The sequence below is a fragment of the Lissotriton vulgaris genome, chromosome 2_1 (genome assembly GCF_964263255.1).
Source record: "Lissotriton vulgaris chromosome 2_1, aLisVul1.2, whole genome shotgun sequence".
Taxonomy (NCBI): domain Eukaryota; kingdom Metazoa; phylum Chordata; class Amphibia; order Caudata; family Salamandridae; genus Lissotriton; species Lissotriton vulgaris.
This window is the reverse complement of record NC_141687.1, coordinates 822,399,579-822,421,538: the sequence shown is the minus strand read 5'-3', so window position 1 is coordinate 822,421,538 and position 21,960 is coordinate 822,399,579. Positions and strand designations below refer to the sequence as shown.

At 47.5% G+C, this 21,960-nt stretch overlaps 1 protein-coding gene across 1 annotated transcript in view; it reads left to right on the top strand.

The window, feature by feature from the left end:
• Positions 1–21,960, top strand: part of ITPRID2 (ITPR interacting domain containing 2) — a 219,570-nt gene that overhangs the window by 165,896 nt on the left and 31,714 nt on the right. Inside the window, exon 15 of the mRNA XM_086956225.1 lies at positions 20,549–20,614. Coding sequence (XP_086812351.1) covers positions 20,549–20,614 — 66 coding nt within the window. The remainder of the gene's footprint in view (positions 1–20,548; positions 20,615–21,960) is intronic.

Here is a 21,960-nt window from a genome sequence, read left to right as displayed (position 1 = left end):
TTCAATACCAGAACAAGTGAGTTATACTGAACAAATGTGATATCCTGAAAGCAAATGTTTAGTTGGGCACATTTGTAAGTATTCCTTTGCCTTTAAGGGCAGTAAACTTTACTTGGTTGCCTTAAAGGCATTGTAATCCCACCCCCACCTTCATTTTTACCCTCTCTGATTCGCAGTTCTCACTTGATGAACAGGTTCAGTTTTGCCATTAAATGCCAAAGTGTTTCTCTAATGCAAATGTGCAGAGTTCACGTCCCCTTCATTTACCTCTTCCAGATTTTTAACAAAAGCATTCTTGCTACATGCTAATTTCTAAATGCTAGAACGTTATCCTTTAGTTGTTGGCTTGTTCTGTTGTGGAGAGTTTACATTGTGTTTTTGTCTGCATACTAATCGGTCTCTAATGCTTGTTTTATTGGTGCATACTTGTTTTCCAGTGAGGTTATTTATCAGACCTAATTAACTTGATGATTTTGTATCCTATTTTAAAGAATTAATCAGGCCATTAATTATACTTTAGGGTGCGATTCCTTTGATTTTTATTTGATAATCCACATGTTTCTCTTGGGACAAGATCTTGCTGTCGCTTTGTTTTGTGGTGTATATTTTGTCCCTTTGCATAGAGCTAGTACCAACCTATCAAGTGGCGAGAAAGATAGAATTAAAGTAATGACATCCGATTGTCGCCAAATTTATGTAATTCTACTCCAGTTCATTTATCTTGGGTACCCCAAGCCATCATTTCTACTCTGAATCGGTGCAGCTATCCCAGAGATTGTGAGTTGTGAAAGGGACATTGAAGAAAAGGGACGTTGGTATTGTGGTGAATCTAATATCTTTCAGAAGAACCTCTTTCTTCTTGTATTATCTTCTCATAATTCCAAACAACCTATGTATAGTATATCAAAAAATATTTTCTACCAATAGTCTTGCTGAAAGAACTGAGACATTGAAGAAAAAGTTAATCCATTATGCAATCCGATACAAATTTTGAGTTGTAGATCAAGTATATATACATTTATACTCAAGATCGCTGAGTCTGCCAGAGTAAGCGCTTGTCTTTAGTGTCTTTCAAGTTCTCTGGCTGGAATGGACAGGGGGACTCCAGGCTGCAGCAGCAGGAAGTGCTGATTCATGCAGGCTGAAGGGCTGCAGACGGTCCAGTCCTGTGCAGTCAGATATCCTACCTGTGTCTGCTATCAAGACCGGATCTGATATACCTTCTCTGCGAGGGCAAGACCTGGGGCAGAAAATAAACCATGGCACCAACATAGGTGGCTTTCCATTTATCAAATCAAGCAATTAAAATGTGGCCCATATTTGCGAGTGAAGGCAGTTTTGTATTGTCAAGACACGATGTCTAGTGGTTTGTAATGTTTGGGAGACTGAATGCAATTAAGCTTGTTGCATTTAATGTTTGTTTCTAATATCAAGGAAATCAACAGTAAAATCCGGGGCACCAAGCCCACAAACATCCAAATAAAATAAGCCCACACACTTACCTGTCACATGATACCCTTCTGGGCATACACTGGCGGCTGGCCGCGTGTCAAAGAAAAGGAGAGCTGCTTCTCGTTCCCATTCCTCGGCTTAATACGTGTTTTGCAAAGTAGAGACTCCTGGCATTTAAACCCCTGGCAAGATGTCTTAATTAGATCAGGGAGAAGAACAGCAAAACCCTGTGTAGCACTCCAAAACTAAGATGCCCGGCCTCAATAGCAGAAGAAAATCAGCCCTCTCACTGACCTTTGATAGTGACGTCATCTACAACCTAGGAAGGGACTGCACTGGAACCAGGCGCAGCAAAGAAACCAAAAGCTGCCGCCCGCCACATCCGCAGGCCTTCATAGGTATTGTGCAAGGTAGAGATTCCTTGCGGTTAAGGACCAAGCGAGGTTTGCTAATGTCTGGGAAATCAACAGTAAAATATGACGCTGGTCACGGAACACAACAGACCCTCAAACAGTCCAAAAATATTAGCTAACAATCTTACCTGTCAGATCTTCCCTCAGAACTGCAGTCTGTGGTGCAGCAAGAAAAATTAGGCTGCCGGCTGCTTCCTTAACATCTCTGTTGCCAATCAGCTGCTGCATGATCATGGCAGGTGGCGGCTTCCTCGAAAATAACAAACAGACAAGGCGCCACCCCTGGGTCCATGTGGGGTAATTGCTGGGTCCTCCTGATTTTATTTTGTATCACCTCAGGTGGTACTGACAGACCATGCGGTATGCTAGAGCGGGGTGAACGGCTCAGCGTGTTGATTGAAGCCATTACCTGCTTGTGCAGCCCCTACTATACAGTTCAGGGCAAAAGTGTATTTGATGCAGCAGGCCTGGTTCCTAGACGGCACAGAGCGCACTCACTGCTTAAATGCAGCTTTAGGCTCCTTGAGCGTGCACTCACGGCGTGGCCATGGTGCTATAAATGCTTGACAAATGCCTGTCAGTGCAGTGATGCACAGCACCACACTGAGATGCGTTAGGCTATCGCCTGATACTTGGCAGGACTGTCTCATGAATCTGGGATGTATGGTCTGGTGGCACAGGAATATTGGCGGCACCCACCTAACCTGTGATATTGTTCCTTGTAATAAATGTTTTTCATTGCCTCCAATGAGTACAACAATCGTGTCTCCCAAAGGTTCAGGAAGTGAACGCTTGATGCGCGTGTCGCAATGCTGCAGGGCTACGAAGATAGGCAACCAGCTGTTGCCAGAACCTAAGGGATGTTCTGCACTTCTTCTCTCCCTCTACAACCATTCAAGACTTTAAACAGATAGATCCTAATGACAGGAACTTCCTGCCCCTCCCAAACCTATGAGACTAGTACACGCAAGGAAGAAAGCTAAAGTGATACTAGGCAACACTGATGCTCAAAATATCTGCTGTACTATAATAATACCCAGACCCAGGGTGCTACAGTGCATATGCTGTACAAAGTACTTAATGAAATATTGACGACTTTCCATTTTAGAGGGCTGAGGAGCACTTTAGGCGCTTCCATGCACAGTGTGGATGAAGACATGCATGTGTGATGACATTCACATCCTTCTCTAGCTGTATACATGACTTGATGCACATATGGCTACCAGAGAAGACTAATCATTTGCACATCTGGGGGAATGAGGCCAGGGTGGGTAAGAGAATAGGTGAGAATAAACAAAACTATGCATAAACTGGAAGCAAATTCCAAGCAAGAAGAGAAGTAGAGCACTGATGATCATGGGAGGGAAATTAAGAAATGGGAACAAACATGAGAAATCAAAGTGGATAATATGACGAGATAACATTAAGATGATTTTGAGGGACTACTACATATGTAGGTAGTAGAGAGATGAAAGACAAACCAATACTGGGAGTAAGCAAGGCAAATAAGCCAATGATTTTTCTGGAGATTAAAGGGAAAGTAGAAAGAAGGTGAAGTTAGCAGAGAGAATACATATAACTGAAAGAAGGTGAGCAAAAGTAAGGTTAAACAAAAAAAATAGCTCATAAAGAAAGAATTTAAATTTGGAGCAAAAATAAAAGAATTAAATGTTTGTTTACCTTGTAAAGAACTGAGGAAATACAGTGCAGGTACCTGTAGGCATTAAGAGAACGTGTCACTTTACAAAGTAAATGCTGAAAACAGAACTTGACACAAGCAGCTTTGTGAAGAATGTGTGATATTCAGTGAGTCATAAGAGTATTAAAAAAAAGGTCAGAGCGCCCAAAGACTACAAGAGATCTGAACCCTCAGTGATTAATTATCAAAGAGACTATATTCTGATCAAAAGACTGGTAGAAGGTAATCGTCAAAACGAGCCCAGATCTAGCAAAGCACTTGGATCCCAAAATTCAGCACGGCCAACGCACACCCTGGCCCTTTGGTATACAGTGGCATACCAATAGTTTGAGCACAATGAATGAAATAAAAATAAACTAATTGCAAAATAAAAGCATTGGACAATACATAGAATGGAAATGTAGTCACTACACAACAAAAGAATGTAGTACTTTAGCAGATAAAGTGCACATTTCTCATCTATTTAGATAAATGGTAGAAAGGCTGGGTTGTCATAGTGGCACAACTTCAAGAAGCGAGTAAAAAAGAATAGTGCTACAATTACACAACTTTCATTGTTCACTATACAGGACCACAACATGGAGGAACGTTCAGTAACATGTTTTATTGGAAATTTGAAATGATTTCTGATCTGAACAAGCCTAGAATTCTTAAGACACTTCAGCATAACACTTGATCAACACTGCCATAACTCCATAACTCCATAATCTGAAACTAAGAAAAAGAAGAAACCAATGTGGATGTATTCCAGAATGACCTATGAAGACTACAAACACCCAGCAAATAGTGCATTATCTTGTGTACACAGCATTAGCACGTGGATGGGTTATTTCTTCATCTGATGCACTTGCACAAATGACTGGATGTTTCTTAATGTAGACAGGACGGGGTTGTGTCATTGCACAGTGCGAATAATACGGATTCTGTTGAGAAAGAGGCGTCAGACCTGATGACTAAAAACACATAGGTGATCAGTATGACCTACATTGGAAAAAGGTATCGGTGCATATATGGGACATTACTTTAGAATTTTCAATATTTCTGCTCCAGCATCCTGCTATTTAAGGATAGATAAAGTACATAGAATAGCTATTTTGCAAAGAAAAAGCTGAAATCAAGATACTTCCCAATAACGACATTAAGGAGAAGAATAACATAGAACATTGTTAAAACAACTAATAAAACCGAATTACACAAGGATAGAATGTAGCCTGTGTGGGATTAGGCAACAAGTGCACAAACATGCTGACAGCACAATAACTTCTATTGACATCCCAACTCAAGACACAAGCTGTGTCAATTATACATCTGCTTTCTTCAGGTAACGTCGAAGAATGAGCAAATCCACTAGCTAGCATGCATGAATTTACAAAAACCTAAAATTAGAAGCACTGGGAATAAGTCCTCCATCCTTTCAGTAGCACTGTCAAACTAGATGAGACCACTAGTGGAAACATTAGCTATCCAACAAGAATTAGGTGAAACATGACTTCACTAGTTGAGTAAAGTTTTCTGCAGAGGTCTCAAACTTCAACTTAAACAGTGGTGTTTTACTTGTGCACTATGCATACAGGGCAGCTGAATACATAGTTTTTTATAACAGACCGGTATCTGTAATTGCCTTGTGATACTGAAACAGCAGAAAATGCATAAACAAGCGAACTCAAAGTCCTGGCTAAAATAAATAAAAAGGAAAGCAGCCTGTGTTGATTCCAGGGTAGCACATTGTTTTTCTAACCGGGAGAGCACCAAGCGATAAATTGTCCTTTTCTTTCTAATACTTGTCAGAAGGAAACTCTGGTGTAGTCAGAGGTAGCCCCTTTTCTGCACCTCAGAAGCCTTTCTCTCCTCACTGATGAACCGGTTTCATTTTTAGGAAACTTAGTGTATGTTGCGCTCTTCTTTTGACTCCAATCCAAAGCAGGCTTTTACATTAACAGTATACAAAGTCCTTAAACACATAGTTTCTCCTCTGATTCTAGACGTTGGCAGAAGTGCTTTTTTGCATTATCGTGAAAGAAAAGGGCAGAAAGTGAAAAGAAATCAAAGATACTCTGGTTGTTTCGGAGAAATATTGTTTGGCTCTGGCAGTCTCTCACTGCTGTCTATTTTCGAGATATATATCCTTGTTCTTTATCAAATGGGGAAAATGCCTATGTGCATCTCCCAGACGACGTACAACACCTTTTTGATCAGGTGCTGAATAGTAGTATGCAAGCATTAAAGAATATCCTGAGTAATATCATTGTGGCAGTCACAAGGTGTATGCAGACAAATGTGATCCTCTGACACCATTTATGAATGAGGTATATTTTGTCCTGGTGTGGTGCAGTCGTGTATCATTAACTTGTCTCTTTAGAGGGTGAAGAAAAATCTCAGCCTAGCCAAGTTGCTCTCCTGTCCACCAATGCTTTCTAACAACCAGACAATTAAGGGATCACTGATACTGCTCACTTTAAAAACAGAATGAATATATCCCATAAGCAAAACAATTATCTTACTATGGGTAGAAGTTATGGAAACGATTTGTGGTAATCTATTACAGTTTCAGATTCACCCATTGCAGCTACATTTCTTTAAAGAGGTCACTGTACCTGCAGATGCTTAGCCTTTCATTTTTAGACAGTAGCCCATTACCAGTGGTCTTGTAGATACTGTAATTTAATTGTTAACCATTTGTCTGGAAACCCCATCCAGCACCAGCTCCTCCCATTTTATTTCTCCACATTTAAAAGCCTTCGAGAGTCAACATTTTACCACAGACAGGTGCCAAAGAGCATGTGCTGCTCGAAGAATTGAGTAAGTTGTGCATTTGTCAGATACTTTCCTGGTTCCCAGGACGGATGTCCGTGTCTGTCCTACTCTGTATCTGAGGTGCTCTCCCAAGTTCACCTCCCCAACCCCCAACCAAATAAAAAGAAATGCTTCCATACAGTTGCTCAAAGACGTGAAGTTTCGTCTCGATACAGTTTCTCAAATTTTTTATGCTCATTATTAATTCCTTGAATATGTTACATCATCTAGGTTCTAGGTCGGTGGAAGGTTTCAGGCCTATCAAAGTTACTGAAATACTTTTACATCCCAGAAAGTTGTAAATACTAACATGTTTACTAGTATATATTTCACGTGTACAAAGATGCTGAAATTTCAGAACGCACATGATGATTTTTGTCTGCAAGGTTTTGGCAGAAAGGTAGTTTCGAACATGTTCTACCAAAGATGCACATATTTTAGGATGAATTTAAAGGCCAGGTTTGCCTGTTCATTAAAAAAAACCTTTCTCAAATAAGCATCTGCACTTCACTCGCATAGGGTGGTACACTGGTCAAGCAAATGTGTTCCTCCCGTAGGAGAGTCTGTCCTCACCAAGGGCTCGATAATGCCATTTTTTGCCTGGAGCAGACCTACTACAGACTGACAACACGTTTTAGTACTTCGGCTCAGCCACATTTTGGCAATTGCTCTCCTGCATCACCAGCTTCAGCCGCATCTCTGTCCACCTTTGATGTGATGGCACAGTTCCATATAACTGATTTTTACCTACTTAACATAGATGTGGAAATGCGATTAATTGTCCATAGACTTGCTGACCCCCTCCCTTATTAACTTCCTTTTTGAGTCACAATCAGACCGATTCAATAAAAGTCAGAGCTCCATCTGCGACAACTTTTTCTAAATCAAATCTTTATGCATGAGGGCCCAAGGTATTTTTGCACATGACCTGGTGGGATCCCCAAAACGGTTTGTTCTCGTCAAGAGTCACCTGGTAGGAATGATCTCCTAAGAGAACTTTCCATGAACACAATAAATACCATGGGTAGGAGAGACATTGTTTCTCGAGCAGACTGCGTTTTGGACCGTTCAGAGACTTGGAGCCGTTCCCAGATACTGGTCTCTTCCTTGTCATTGGAGCCGGTTTTGATATTAAAACTAAATAAAGCTGAAGTTCAGCACACTTCTACTGACTCCACGCAGGTCGAGGTACTTCTCCTGAATGGAAATTATCAGAATGGCCTGCTTTGCTTTGGGAAACCCTCTACATGTGTCATCTGCTCCTCGAGGTTAGGACATTTCTACGGCCACCATTTAGTGCCCCCACAGTTTCTGGTGCTGACATTGGGTAAGCCAGTGACAAATAAGTTGCAGAATCCTGTGCTCATAACTTCACCTTGGATTGCACCACAACCATTGCCCTTAAATCCGATGTCACTACCACCTTCAAAGTCAGCCGACATCTGAGCAGCAGCAGGCCTCAAGGGTTTTGCTTGTTTTGATGATTAGCTACCATGTAGGAAAGTAGGATCTGCTGCTTAAGGTTACCCCCACGTTTTGCTTCATGTGATATTATTTTTGACTAGTCTGATTGGGATCCTGCTAATCTATCTGCTTTCTCCCAAAACTGTTCTGTTCACACCAGATTGGATACTGGGGTACCCTTGTCGGTCCCTAGTATATGGTACCCATGTACCCATGGCATAGATACCCCTGAGGCCTTCCATGTGCTGAAGCATGTATTGTGCTACCCATAAGAGGCCATGCAAAATGGAACTATAGGCCTGCCATTGCAGCCTGTGTAAGTTGGTGCATGCACCACTTAAGATATAGGTTTACTATATCTAAGGGTCACTACTCCACTTAAAACCTATAAGTCACCCCTATAGTAGGCCTTAACAATCCTGAATTTTGTTTTGACACGACAAGGGAAACCCAAAAGGAATCACACTAGGGTCCTTGGGCAATAGGTTATTTTACAGAACAGGGGACCCTAGACATTTAGAATCACAGTAGAAAGTAGACATATACTGAATAGTATATATGACCTCCGCCCAGCCGGGCAGGTTTCTTTAATTATCCAAATTTTTTTTAAGTTACTCAGTGTAAACGACAATTGTACAAAAGTGGGCACAGCCTGTGACCCACAAGAAACAAGAACAAAACAAGTGACACAAACAATTATATAGAAGTGCACAAAGGCGGTCTGTACTCATTCCATGGTAATACAGACTAGTATACAATCTCAGCAACCCATTGTTGTTCAGAATTCATGTAGTCAAATCAACATATGGTGCATTTAGGTCGACGACGTTTCGATGCAATTACACAATACTTGCATCATCATCAGGACAGAAAAATATATGTCATGTTTGTCTTGGAAATTTTTTAAAAAAGCCTCGTAATTTAGCTTAATGGCTCCATGGTAGGCTTTCCTCGGAGCGTTAAAAAAGATATTGCCATTTCCGTGAGAAAAATTGGGAGGATGTTCAAGCCGAAAGTCGCGCTTGGTCCTGGTTAGTATATCCGAGAGATAATTGGATGCAGCATAATGGCTGAAGGACGGGGTTCTGGCGGCGATCTCCGCCAGAACCCCGTCCTTCAGCCATTATGCTGCATCCAATTATCTCTCGGATATACTAACCAGGACCAAGCGCGACTTTCGGCTTGAACATCCTCCCAATTTTTCTCACGGAAATGGCAATATCTTTTTTAACGCTCCGAGGAAAGCCTACCATGGAGCCATTAAGCTAAATTACGAGGCTTTTTAAAAAAATTTCCAAGACAAACATGACATATATTTTTCTGTCCTGATGATGATGCAAGTATTGTGTAATTGCATCGAAACGTCGTCGACCTAAATGCACCATATGTTGATTTGACTACATGAATTCTGAACAACAATGGGTTGCTGAGATTGTATACTAGTCTGTATTACCATGGAATGAGTACAGACCGCCTTTGTGCACTTCTATATAATTGTTTGTGTCACTTGTTTTGTTCTTGTTTCTTGTGGGTCACAGGCTGTGCCCACTTTTGTACAATTGTCGTTTACACTGAGTAACTTAAAAAATTTTTGGATAATTAAAGAAACCTGCCCGGCTGGGCGGAGGTCATATATACTATTCAGTATATGTCTACTTTCTACTGTGATTCTAAATGTCTAGGGTCCCCTGTTCTGTAAAATAACTTAACAATCCTGAAGGCAGGGTGCTTGATTCTAAGTGAGAGGGTGCCACTGCATGAGCAGGACACCCCTGCAGCCTACAGAGTCCATTCTCCCTGGTTGTTGGTGCTTCAGCCATTTACGACATATAGAGTGGCATTATGCGACAGCGTGATGATGTACTCAAAAACGGCTGAAAGTAACCCTATCGTGTTTGGTGTCAAACATTGTGTAATCATACCCCCACACGGGTAACCGGTGTGGGAGGTATGACTCCACCCCTCGAACGAGTGTTGTGAGGTCCCTGGTGTTCCCGGTACCAATCTTCTAGTCCCGGGCAGCCCAAAAGGGTTGCTGCCAACCAGAGACACATATCTGCCTTCCTGCTGCTGAGCCAGGCTTGAGCAGGGTAAGGCAGAACAATAGGCATCCTGTCACAGGGAGGTGTGGCCCCCTCCCAGACAGGATTTAGTTTATTAGGGCTGGGTGGGTGCGCTTGCCAGCGACCGAAAGCCTGCATGAGGGGCACACTTGGTGTGCCTGTGCACAGTGCAGTTTAAATCAGTCCTGTCAGCCGTAGGCTCCTGCTCTTGTGCGAAACTGGACAAAGGGCATGAGAGTAACCTCCCCTCTGTCTAGTCCCCTGAATCTGTCTAACCCTCTCCTGTGAATACAAAGGGCTTACCTGGCTGTAGGACCCTAGATTCGACGTGTGACAAGATTCTGAATCAGAAACCCCTGAACTTCAACCGTCTGGACACTCTGGACTTTGTTGGGCCCGACTTAGTCTCCCTCTCAGTCTGAAGCATCGTCTGTGCCCGTGCACCATAAAGGGTCCATGCAGCACCTATGAATCATTAAGGACAATTGAAGATATCTCCCTCTGAGTGAAGGAGTCACTCCCCTGCAACTGCAGGCACTACATCCTGACTGACCGGTCTGCTGCTCCTGAGCTCCTCTGGACTTTAAAGGCTTCAGCAACACAGGACGTGGTTTTCTACGTCCCTCGAGGTTCGAGCTGCCTTCTCACCAAGTTGGAGTTCAGAATCCCTCGTGGGGGCTGCAATACCCTTACCCCTGTGCACACCGTTCATTTGCAAGTGCATAAACTTGTTGGCGTTTCCAGAACAAGTGAACTGGGCTCCAAGTAGCCCCAACTTCTGGCACTGTTTCCGACAAAGAACTCTGGCCTCCTCGCACAGAGTGCTACGTGGGCTGTTGCTTTGTTTATTTATTTATTTTATTTATTTATTTATTTATTTTTTTTGGTGTTCAAAACTGCTTTATTGATAAGAGTACATAAGGATACACAGCTTGGGGTGCCTACAACCCGGAGGCCGGCAGCAATAGTGGAGCAACAATACACAGCCTTGTAGCCGGCATCCCGGGGGCCCGGCGGCACATGACAAGAAAAAGGCTTTGTACAGCGCTGTCCGGCGGGGCAGGCCAAGGAAGGATGTACTGCAGCCGAACAGGTTTTGTGTGAGCAAGAAGAGAATCTCACTCCTAATTTTTTGGAACAAGTAGAACAAGAAAAAGAAAAAGAGGAAACCCCAACTTTTCAACGAGGTTACGTGTGGGTAGTGGTGCATTACAGTGCGATTACAATGTATGATAGTGGTGTAGTGTGGTGGTACCGCCAGGCGCTGGTGCGTGGGGCGGTGAATGTCCAGAAGTCAAGGACCTAAGGCATCGGTAGTCCGTGGGGCGAAAGTGCAGAGCTGCTAGTGGTAAGCAGGACAGCACCCTCCGGAGGAGGGGGGGGACATCCAGTGGCGCGTCGGAAGGGGAGGACGGTCGCAGGAGGGGGAGGCGAGGGGGCTGTACCGTGGAGGCCAGTGCCACACCTACCATGAGGAGACTGCAGGGGCACAGGGGTCCCACAGGTGGAGGAAAACAGCGTGTGTCATGTATAGCCAGGTGGCAATAAGGTGAACAATAGTGCTAATGGGGTTGGGAGGCAGTGAGCCCATCGCCCGACGTTGTGTCATCGTCCAAGCTTTTGAGCAGGTAGTGTACCAGTGGGTCCCAGATATTCCTAGGTCTGCTCGTGAGAGGCAATAATTCCGAAAAAGTGTTGTGCTGATCCTGGCAATATGTTAAGTCAGTTAGCCAATCCTTGAACTTTGGCACTCTGCCTCTGCTCCAGCGGCAGGCGACACGTCGTTTGGCTAGGAGGAATGCTATATCGACGAATTTTCTGCTTTCCTTGGATATGTGCTTTGTGTACCCAAGGATGGCCACCAAGGGGTCCGCGGGGATCTCCTCATCCACCATCTGCACAACAGCACCGATGACTTGTCGCCAGTAGTCAGCAATCTGGGGGCAGGACCATGCTAAGTGGAGAAAGTCAGCGTGTTCTGCGCGGCAGCGTTCACAGCGGTCACTATCGGCCAGCCCGAATCTGTGTTTCCGGGCCGGGGTGTAGTAGACCCTCTGCAAGTATTTATAATGTATTATCTTCAATCTGCAACTGGCAGAGATGCGGGAAGTCAATGCGCAGCAGTATTGCCACTGATCGTCCGAGACCTCTGTGTCAAGTTCCGCTGACCAGCGCAATCTGGCAGCAGAGACCGATAGGGGGACAGCTCCTCGACATTGGCGGTAGAGCCCAGAGACCAAATGGGCCCCATCTTGAGATTCTAGGAGATGGTGTAGCGGAGGCAAGGGCACAGGTTCAGTAGGGTAATCCGGAAGGATGTCTCGCATCCCCGCGCGCAATCGAATATAGTAAAACAGCTCGAGGGGCGAGTGGGCATGCGATTGGAAGAAGAGATCCGCCGTTTTGAAAGTTCCGTTGTGGAACAGGTCACCCCAAAAGGAGATGTGCAGTTTGTTACAGAGCTGGCGAAACCCAATTTCCGACAGCAAGGTAAGGTTTGGGTGATAGGTCAGAGGAAGCTTAGGAGAATAGGGCATCGCGCAGAGGAGTCGCTGGGCGATTCGCCGCCACGCGTCCAGGGTGCAGGAGACCGAGGTGTTCGCTGTAGAGATGGAAGTCTCGGGACAATGCATCAGACCGTTCAACGGAAGTGGGTGTGCTATCCAATCCTCCACTGCTACGTGAGGCATGAAGGGGGTAGGAGCCATCCAATGGTAGGCAAAATGCGCTTGTGCGCACAGGTAGTACGCCTCGAAATCTGGGATGTCGAAGCCACCTTGGTCGTAGGGAAGGGTCAACGTGGACCACTTTAGCCGGGGAGATTTGCCACCCCAAAAAAGTCTGCGCAGTTCGGCGCGAAGTGTCCTGAAGAAGAAAGCCCCTGGGTAATAGGGGATATTCAGGAAAAAGTACAAAAAACGGGGCAATATCACCATTTTAATAAGGGAGGCTCTGCCAGCCATGGAGAGTGGCATCGTGATCCACCTGTCGACAGAGGCGGCCAGTTTGGTTATAGCCACTCCATAATTGGAGCGAAGCGTCTCATCTTTATCCCGTGCGACGCGGATCCCCAAATAACGAAGATCGTCTTGGCACCACACCAGCGGATAATCTAATGGGAAAGCACTCACCGCATCAGTAAGGGGAAAAAATTGTGATTTGGCCCAGTTAATATGAACACCTGATAGCCCACCGAACAGGACGAATTCGCGGAGCAGGGGGTTAAGGTGTAGTTCCGGGTACTTGACATATAGTGTGATGTCATCCGCATAGAGGGATACATCAATTTGCCGCTGCAAGCATTGAATCGCTCCCTCCCGGTGTAATTTGCGGAGGCGGCATGCCAGTGGTTCGACCGCGATTGCAAACAATAGGGGTGAGAGCGGGCATCCCTGGCGAGTGCCTCTGGTGAGACTGACAGGTGGCGATAGCTTCCCATTGATCAGTACTTTCGCCGTGGGATCCGTGTAGAGGAGGCGCACCCAGGCCAAGAAAAGTTTAGGGAACCCCATGCGTCCCAGAACCGAGAAGAGGTAAGGCCACTCGACGGAGTCGAACGCCTTGGTGGCGTCAAGGAACACAGCCGCCACTGGGACATCAGGGTGGACAGAGCGTAGCAGAGAAAACAGGGTACGTAGATTATGGGAAGTGGATCTGCCTGCTACGAAGCCAGATTGGTCGGGCAGGACGAGTCTAGTCATTAGCAGTGATAGTCTTGTGGCGAGAACCTTAGCAAGGATCTTCACATCACAATTTAGAAGGGAGAGTGGGCGGTAAGAGTCACAGGAAGTGGGGGCCTTGCCAGGTTTCAGAAGGGAGGTGATAACCACTTCACGCATAGATCGAGGTAGCCTACCGTCAGCTAACGATTCAGTGAAGACTTCGTTAAGCACGGGTGCCATAATATCAATATAAGCTTTGTAAAATTCGGCTGGGATGCCATCGAGTCCTGGAGCCTTCCCATTCTGTAGGGACATAATGGCCTCGCGAACTTCCTCTAGTTCAAAAGGAGCCGCCAGGAACTCCCTGTCACCATCGCTAAGCCAGCATAGCGCCACGGCGTTCATATAGTCAGCGTATGGAGCATCAGCTTCCGCCTTTGAGGTATATAGTGTCGAGTAGTGCGTTGTGAATGCAGTCAGTATCCCATCTGACTCTCTAGTGACAGTGCCAGCCTCATCAATAAGTTCTAATATGGTGTTGTGTTCACGTGGCGCGCGCGTGAGTGAGGCTAGCACTTTACCAGGCCTATCCCCCTCGCAGTATTTCCGGGCCACCCAGTGTTTGCCCCGGTGTTTCGCCTCCCTGGCAGCCTCCTCCTCATACTTGGACAATGTGTCCCTAAAGGTCACCCGTAGGAGTGGGTCATCGCTCGCCACCATTTGGAGCTCTAGTGCACGCAACTCTTTTTCCAATGTGGTAATGGTACGCAGAATATCCCGCAGGACCCCATGGCTCTTCGAGATGCAGAGTCCCCGAATAGTGACTTTGAAGGCCTCCCATATGTGTTCCACTGATTCTACTGAGCCCTTGTTTCTAGGAAAGAAATCCCTGATCTCCTCGCCCAACTCCGTGCGAAAAAGCTCATCAAGGAGCGCATCGGGGCTCAGCCTCCATTGCGGTCTTGGACTATCCCACCCAGGAGCCCGGAACTGTAGTCTAACAGGGCTGTGATCTGAATAGGTCCTGGGCAGATGGTCGGCCTCTAACAGTTCCCCAGTGACATCCCGGGTTACCAAAAAATAATCCAAGCGTGCCCAGGTCCCGGTGTGATGTGTGAAGTGCGTGCCCTCCCGCCCGTGGGGATGTAGCTGTCGCCAGGCGTCAAATAGTCCACCCTCCTCCATTACTCCCTCCAAAACCTCCCTAGCTCGGGGCTTGTAAGAATTAACACCATCCGCCCTATCCAGTGAGGGTACCAAGGCCAGATTAAAATCACCTCCCCAGATGACGGGTCTTGCCCCGATGGAAACAATCTTGCCCCACAGTGTGGAAAAAAAAACAGGTGAGTCAATATTCGGTGCGTACATTGAGACAAACAGATAAGTGTCATGTCCCAACCTCCCCCACAACAAAACATATCTCCCCTCCTTGTCCGCCACCTCTCCCATGTGTAAGAAAGGTACACCTCGGGCGACTAGGATCGCCACTCCTCTGGCATAAGACGAATAGGAGGAAAAAGCACGGGTACCCGCCCATTTCTGTCCAAACGGGGCGTCCCTGCGCACGGGCAAGTGTGTCTCTTGTAGTAGAGCTACTTGTACATGGTGTCTATTCAAGTAGGCGATAACATTCCTGCATTTCCGAGCATCATTCAACCCCCGATCATTCCATGAAAGACATGTTAATCGCGCAGCCGAGTTCGCCGCAGCCATAGGCACATTGATATTAAAGAAAAAGGCGCCCAAGCGGGCCAAAGCATGGGGTCACACCCGCACCAGTAGCGCCCAGCCCCACACCACAACAGCATATGCAAACACCGTCCATGCAATAGTAACCTCATAACGTCCGAACCCCCCCCACCCACCCCAGCATCCCAAACATGCCAGTAGCCATGAAATCCCCAAGAACATCCCCCCCTCATACCCCTCCCCCCCAACTTCAGAGTGGCAAAAAGCCAAACATACAATTGTTCAGCGGGGAATACCCAACTAGGGAACATCTAAAGGTGCGCGCTGCCACTATCCGGCCCATAGCTCCAGTCTGTACCGCCCTTGGTGGAGGCTAGGGCCAAGAAAGCGGTCCTTGGTATACGTTACCACAGGGGGTGCGATGTCCAGTAAGTCCGATCCACGTGATTCTGCCTATCCACCAAATGGTGAGTCAGCACCGATCAATAGATAAGTACGTTTTTGCCAAATGTCGAAGGTCATGAAGGCAGTTAATCCTCTTGGCGTTCAGGAGGCAGATCATCGATCTCCAGATCGTCCTCAGGTGCCTGGTCGCCCCTGCGTGCCCTCCGGATGGATTTGAAGTAATCTTCGGCTTTCTGCGGGTTGGTGAAGAAGCGTTGTTTGCCTTGGTGAGTAACCCTCAGCTTTGCCGGATATAACAGTGCATAGTCTATCTGGGCTTCACGCAGTTTCTTTTTTATTGGAAGGAATTTGCGCCTCTCATCCTGAACCATTGGTGTAAAATCAGGATAGATGGAAAAGGTGATGCCTTCATACCTCAGTGATCTCTGTGTCCGGGCTGCTCGAAGGGCCGTGTCGCGGTCCCGGTAATTCAGAAGTCGAGCGATTATGGGTCTCGGTGGCAGGCCAGGCTGGGGCATAGGTGCCAGTGATCGGTGAGCCCTCTCGACTATGAACTGTGAGGAGAAGGCGTCCTCCCCGATTGAGCCCTTGAGCAATTTCTCCACATAGAGTTCCATTCTGCCTGTGGCAGTGGATTCCGGCACATTGGTAATGCGAATGTTATTGCGGCGGCTTCGCGCTTCTAAGTCCTCATTCTTTGCCGCGATTATACGGAGGAGGTTATCCATTCTCGCTAACTGTGTTGCGTGGGTCGCGGCGGCGTCGGTGTTGTCGGAGATCCTTTGCTCCGCAGTCGTAAGGCGTTCCTCGTGGCAATCCACTTTATGGACCAAGGCGTCCAGCCGGGCCGTGACTCCATCCACCTTCTCTACCACGGTAGCGAAACCCTGCCGCATTTCCTGTAGCAGGTTTGCAATATCCGCAGCAGGGGCATCAGGCGGGGCAGGCTGCGGGGGTGGCTCACTGGGACCCGGGCGCGTCTGCGTCGATGTGTGGCCCTTGCGAGTGCTATCAAAGCTTAGTTTGGGCTGGCGAGCGTCGGGGCGCCCCATGGCGATATCTCCAAACAAGTGAGGGTCCAGATAGAATAACAAGGATAGTAGTAGCCAAGCGGGCGGTCAGCAACCGGCTGCGTACCAGGGGTGACTCAAGGTTGGAGCCCCGCAGCGATTCAAAGAGCGCGCAGTGACACAGGCAGCGCCACGCGGCCAGCAATTGTCCTATGGCAGCAGACGCCCGCCGCGCATCCAGCAGCAGCCCCAGGTACCAGTCAGGTAGCGTTGGCGTCGAGGCGCCAGTCTTTGCGCCAAGCCTCCGGGCCAATTTCAGGGGGTGCGCTTCGCCAGCCGTTACAACCCGCAATGCAGCCCACCAGGTAGCCCTTTGGGGGAGGGGCAGTCAGGCCTCTCGACTGCTGTTGTCCACGCAGCCAGTGTCTAAAGGATCCGGGGCGATTCGTGGGCAAGGAGCGCTGCCAGTAGCACGGGGGCTCCACTCCGTCTCAGCAGCCCCGCTTCCTTACCGCTGAAGCCGGATCCGGCAGGTAGCGCACGCAGCTCCGGGTCCGCCGCGGCTCCGGGGACAGGCACGGCCGCCGGCTGGGCAGCAGACGTCTCGCTGGAGGCAGGTCGTGTAACGTGTCGGCAAAGCTGCGCCCAGGATGAATCCAAGCTCAGGATGGGAAGCGCCGCTTTCCCTCTCGGCCTGCACAGTGGTCCGGCTCGGAGGAGCGAAGCAGGCAAGGTGTTTGTGCGGCCCGGTTGCCTCGTGGCGGGCCCCGGGGTCGCGTAGCTGCGGTGGCCGGGGTCTCTCTCCAGTGCGCTCCAGGGCAGGTGTCTGGCAATCTTCGGGAGCCCGTATCTCCGGCTCCGAGCCTCTCAGCCGCTCCAAACTTCGGTCGAGTGCAGGGAGCACTCTTGTGATGCGGGGACCGGGTTTCTGGGGGTCACACGGCCCCCCGTGGCAGCAGATCAGTGTAGGATCACTAACCAAGGAGCGGGAGCTGCAGGTCTAGGCAGCCATTCCGCAAGCGCGCCCTCTAGCGCCCGGCTGTTGCTTTGTGAAACTGCTCGAGGTCCCCTTGCAGCTCCTGTGCCTCTGGCCTGTGGCTCAATGCTTTTATTGGGCTCCCCTGGTTGCTACAGGCTTGCCCTGACTCCCCTGTGTTTGGAGAGTCTCCTGGACCTTGCTCGTCCGAACTGTAACCTTCCTTGACCTTCTGCGTGCGTTGTTGTTGCCAAGGCTTGTTGGTGCTCCTGTCTTACACCGACCCCTCAGCACTCCACATCCTTCCTGGGACAGCTCGCATCTGGCTCCTGGTCATCCTCGACCTCTTCTGGTCCCTGTGGCTGCACAGTCGAGAACCCCCTAAACGCACCTGAAGCACCTGACATCAGTGGGCATTTGTCTACTGAGCCCCTGGTCACTCCTGAGTGACCCAGACTCTGTCCCCTCTGCTTTCAGGTACTCTTCAAGAATCCACCTTTGGATTCCAACTGACACTTTCTTCCTTCCAGCAGCGGCTCTTCTTCAAAGTCATCTCTTGGGTTCAACTGCAGTTTCCGACGCCACTTCAGACCTATGCACCCAGCTTCCCTGTGATAGGCAACTGGTACTACAGTATCCACGAGTGGGGTGGTTCTCCAAACTCCTAAGTTCCACTGGGTTTCTTCTAAGTCCACTGGGAAGGGTCCTTAAACTTTGAAACTGCAACAGTTTTAAAACTGCAAGTAGGGTCCCTACTTACTCACCTTGGGTGGTTCCTTGGGATCCCTGCGATTCTACATCCTCTAGACACTGTCTTGACTTGAGTCGTGGTTCTTATACCCCTATTTTAGTATATGGTTTTGTCTCCTCCTGGAGTCCACTGTGTATAAGTGCTGTTTACTATTGTTTCTGTGCTACAGTAGTGAGTGCTTTGTGATTATCTGCGTGTAGCAGATACGTTATCGTACTAGAGTGTTATAATTATAAATACATATTTTTATGACTACTGTGTGGTTCTTTCATTTAACCAATAATATAAGGTTGCACTCTGGTAAAACAAGCTCCTTAACATTCCTTCAAAACCAAACCTGTGGCTGCTCTCCACAGCTACCACTTGGATAGCTTTCTAAGGTTATCTTTGACCTCTTAAATCACCATAAGGGTGGTTTGGACTGGTACAGGGTGCCCACTTTAATCAGTGGACAGCATATACTAAGCCAACTTCTCACATACCAGCCGAGCACCTTTCTTGGAAAAAGGAACTTTTTGGATTAAGCTCCAATGTTGCTGTGCTGGACAAATGCACGAAACCTGGGCTTCATCCTGGACTCCTCCCTCTCCATGACCAGGCAAGTCAACAGCGTCTCCTCGGCGTGCTTCAACATCCTACGCATGCTACGGAAGATCTTCTGGTGGATCCCCACAGAGACCAGGAAGACCGTCACCCAGGCCCTCGTCACCAGCCGACTGGACTACGGCAACGCCCTCTACGCCGGGACCACCGCCAAGCTCCAGAAGAGACTCCAGCGGATCCAAAACGCCTCAGCCAGACTCATCCTCGACATCCCACGATCCAGCCACATCTCCGGACATCTGAGAGACCTTCACTGGCTCCCCATCAACAAGAGAATCACCTTCCGCCTCCTCACCCACGCACACAAAGCCCTACACGACCAAGGCCCGAGCTACCTCAACAGCCGAGTCAACTTCTACGCTCCCAAACGCCACCTCCGATCAGCCAACCACGCCCTCGCCGCCGTCCCCCGCATCCGAAGAGCGACTACAGGAGGAAGGTCCTTCTCCTACCTGGCCGCCAAGACCTGGAACTCCCTCCCGTCCGACCTGCGCCTGACCCAAGACCACCTCTCCTTCAGGAAGAAGCTGAAGACCTGGCTGTTCGAGCAGTAGCGGCACCCCCCCCCCCCCCAGCGCCTTGAGACCCTACGGGTATGTAGCGCGCTTTATAAGTGTCACTGATTGATTGATTGATTGATTGAAAGTCTATGGCTCCTCGTAACCTTTGCCTATCTTAGTATAAGAATGCTGGCCTTTGCAAATGCTAGTGGCCTTGATACTTCCTACAAAACCAAAGGGGATGATGGCCGGAGTGTTGAACATTGCAAACACTCGCCCCCAGTCAATCGATCTGGGTTTAATCCTTCACCATTCTTCAGCTCACTCCGCCACCCCAGTTCAGACATGGCCATATGCAAATCAGTCTGACCCTGTGCCTCATGGCAACAGTCCAGCCCGAACTGGCAAGCCATGTCTTCCCTGGACCGGAAACGAGCATTCTGGGACCGTTTTCTGGCTAATCAGCCATCTTCAGCCAGGCTAGCTTGAATCCAGTGACAAAGGGAGCAAGGGACCCACGTCTGGCGATATACCATACCCCTGTACATCTCCATCGGAGGAAGTCTGTCTATTCACTTTGATAGTAATAAAAGCTGTAGAGGCCTTAGAATTGTCCTAGCCCACTACTGAGGTGAAATCTACTAGTTTTTACTGACCTCTTGCAGCTAACCTCATCCGTCACAAAACCGCAGCTACTGGTCAATGGAGCGCTCTTGAAGCTGGTACGAGCTGTCCAGCAAAAACTCTTCTGAGGCCCAGCAGTCCACAGAGAGAGTGCATAAGGATATAGAATGGTGCCTTCATAGTCCAAGTTTCTGTTATCGCACACCCCCTTAACTTTGGAGAGTGGTGAATTCCTTTAACTTGAGGCATAATAACTTCCCAACAGCCCTTTCAGACTGAGAATTTTCTGTACCTGATTTGATTAGCTTGTTTTTGCAAATTAAGTAGAATTACTTGGGAAATGTCTCTCAACAGTGTTTGATCACATGACTGCGTTTCGTTATATTGCAGCTTTCCTCTGTTTTTCTGCTACGATTCAACATTTCTGGTCACTGTTTGTTTTAGGGGATGTATGGAAGCCGAAGTACTGATAATCTGTCCTACACCTCTCCATTGAATGTTATGGAACCAGTAAGTATTCTAAACAAATAGACCACGAACGTTATTACTGATTAAGAAAAAAAGGATAACCTGACATTTGTTTAGAGCAGTTTTGATGAAGGGGTTTAGAGTAGGAATGCAACGCCTTTTTGAAGAGAGCATTGCAACACATGCAGAGGAGGAGGGCAGGCAGTTGGCCTTCATATTCTTCCGAGGTCTCCCTTAGCCACCCATCCCATTGGCTCGGGGCGATTGGACAGAGATTATCTGGGTGTGGTGCCAGATGTCAGAAACTCGTGCTGCCAGGAAGCAATGAACCCTGTGGCATTTTCCTGCGAAAAAGTTTGTGCAATCAGGGTGCCTTGTTGTACTAGGAGCAGAGTCCTAAATGACTCCGTCTTCTGATGTGTGTCTGCAGCTTACCTGGGGTGAGGGATTTGAAACTGGTTAACAAAGATGTTCATTTGTCACTCAGAACATCATTTGAGTCATTGTTCAAGTGCTCTTACTATGACTTCAAGTCTTTAAATAATATCAATCAGACTCAACAGGCCCAAGTACATTTGAGTTCAGACAGGTTTTTGATACTTCCTAGGCTTTGGTCCAAGGCAAAGGCTAAGAATCTGGGCAAAACAGGATTATTTTAACTTATTATAGAAAGTCCATTGTGCAGTTCCCAGACTGGTTGTAAAAAGTATTCTGGACTCTTTATAAGGTAGCCTGCTGATTAAACTGCTGCTATTTGCACATCTCTGGTGTAAAAAGCAGGCACGATATTGAATTGATAAATAGCACCAGGTTCTTCGACAATAATTTGCCCTGAAATGCCCTTTAGCTAATATGTAGTCATTTAGGTTTTGTGAAGCACAACCTACAGCTTTGTGGTTGCTCAAGTGCACTCTTCTCCCAATCTCTGATACAATAGGTCATTGAAGTCAGTTGTTTCATTTTCACTAGTGGTGTCCTGCGTAATTGATCACAATCCTGCATTGATATCGGGAAGATTGTACAAGCCATTGGGTGCAAATGCTGGTTCACTGGGCAATGCATAATGGGGGACCAGGACTGTTTTGCCAGTGTGAAGGGAGAGAAGACCAATCACTGAGATTCTAATTGTAGTGCCATGGCAGACGTACAGATTTCCAAATAGGGCATATTGTGTTGTTGATTGTAGGTCACTCCCAGCTTCTAAAGCAGGGGTGTAGCATGAGGGACGGTGATCCAGAGACCCTGAGATGAAAGGGGCCACTGTACCCCCAATATTGCTGTCATTTACTACCTAGCTAGAAGTCCCTTTCGAAAGGACAGCATATGAGTAAGTTACATTATGTAGCTCTCCATTGAAATGCATTTAGCAGAATTCTTTTTTTCCTTCA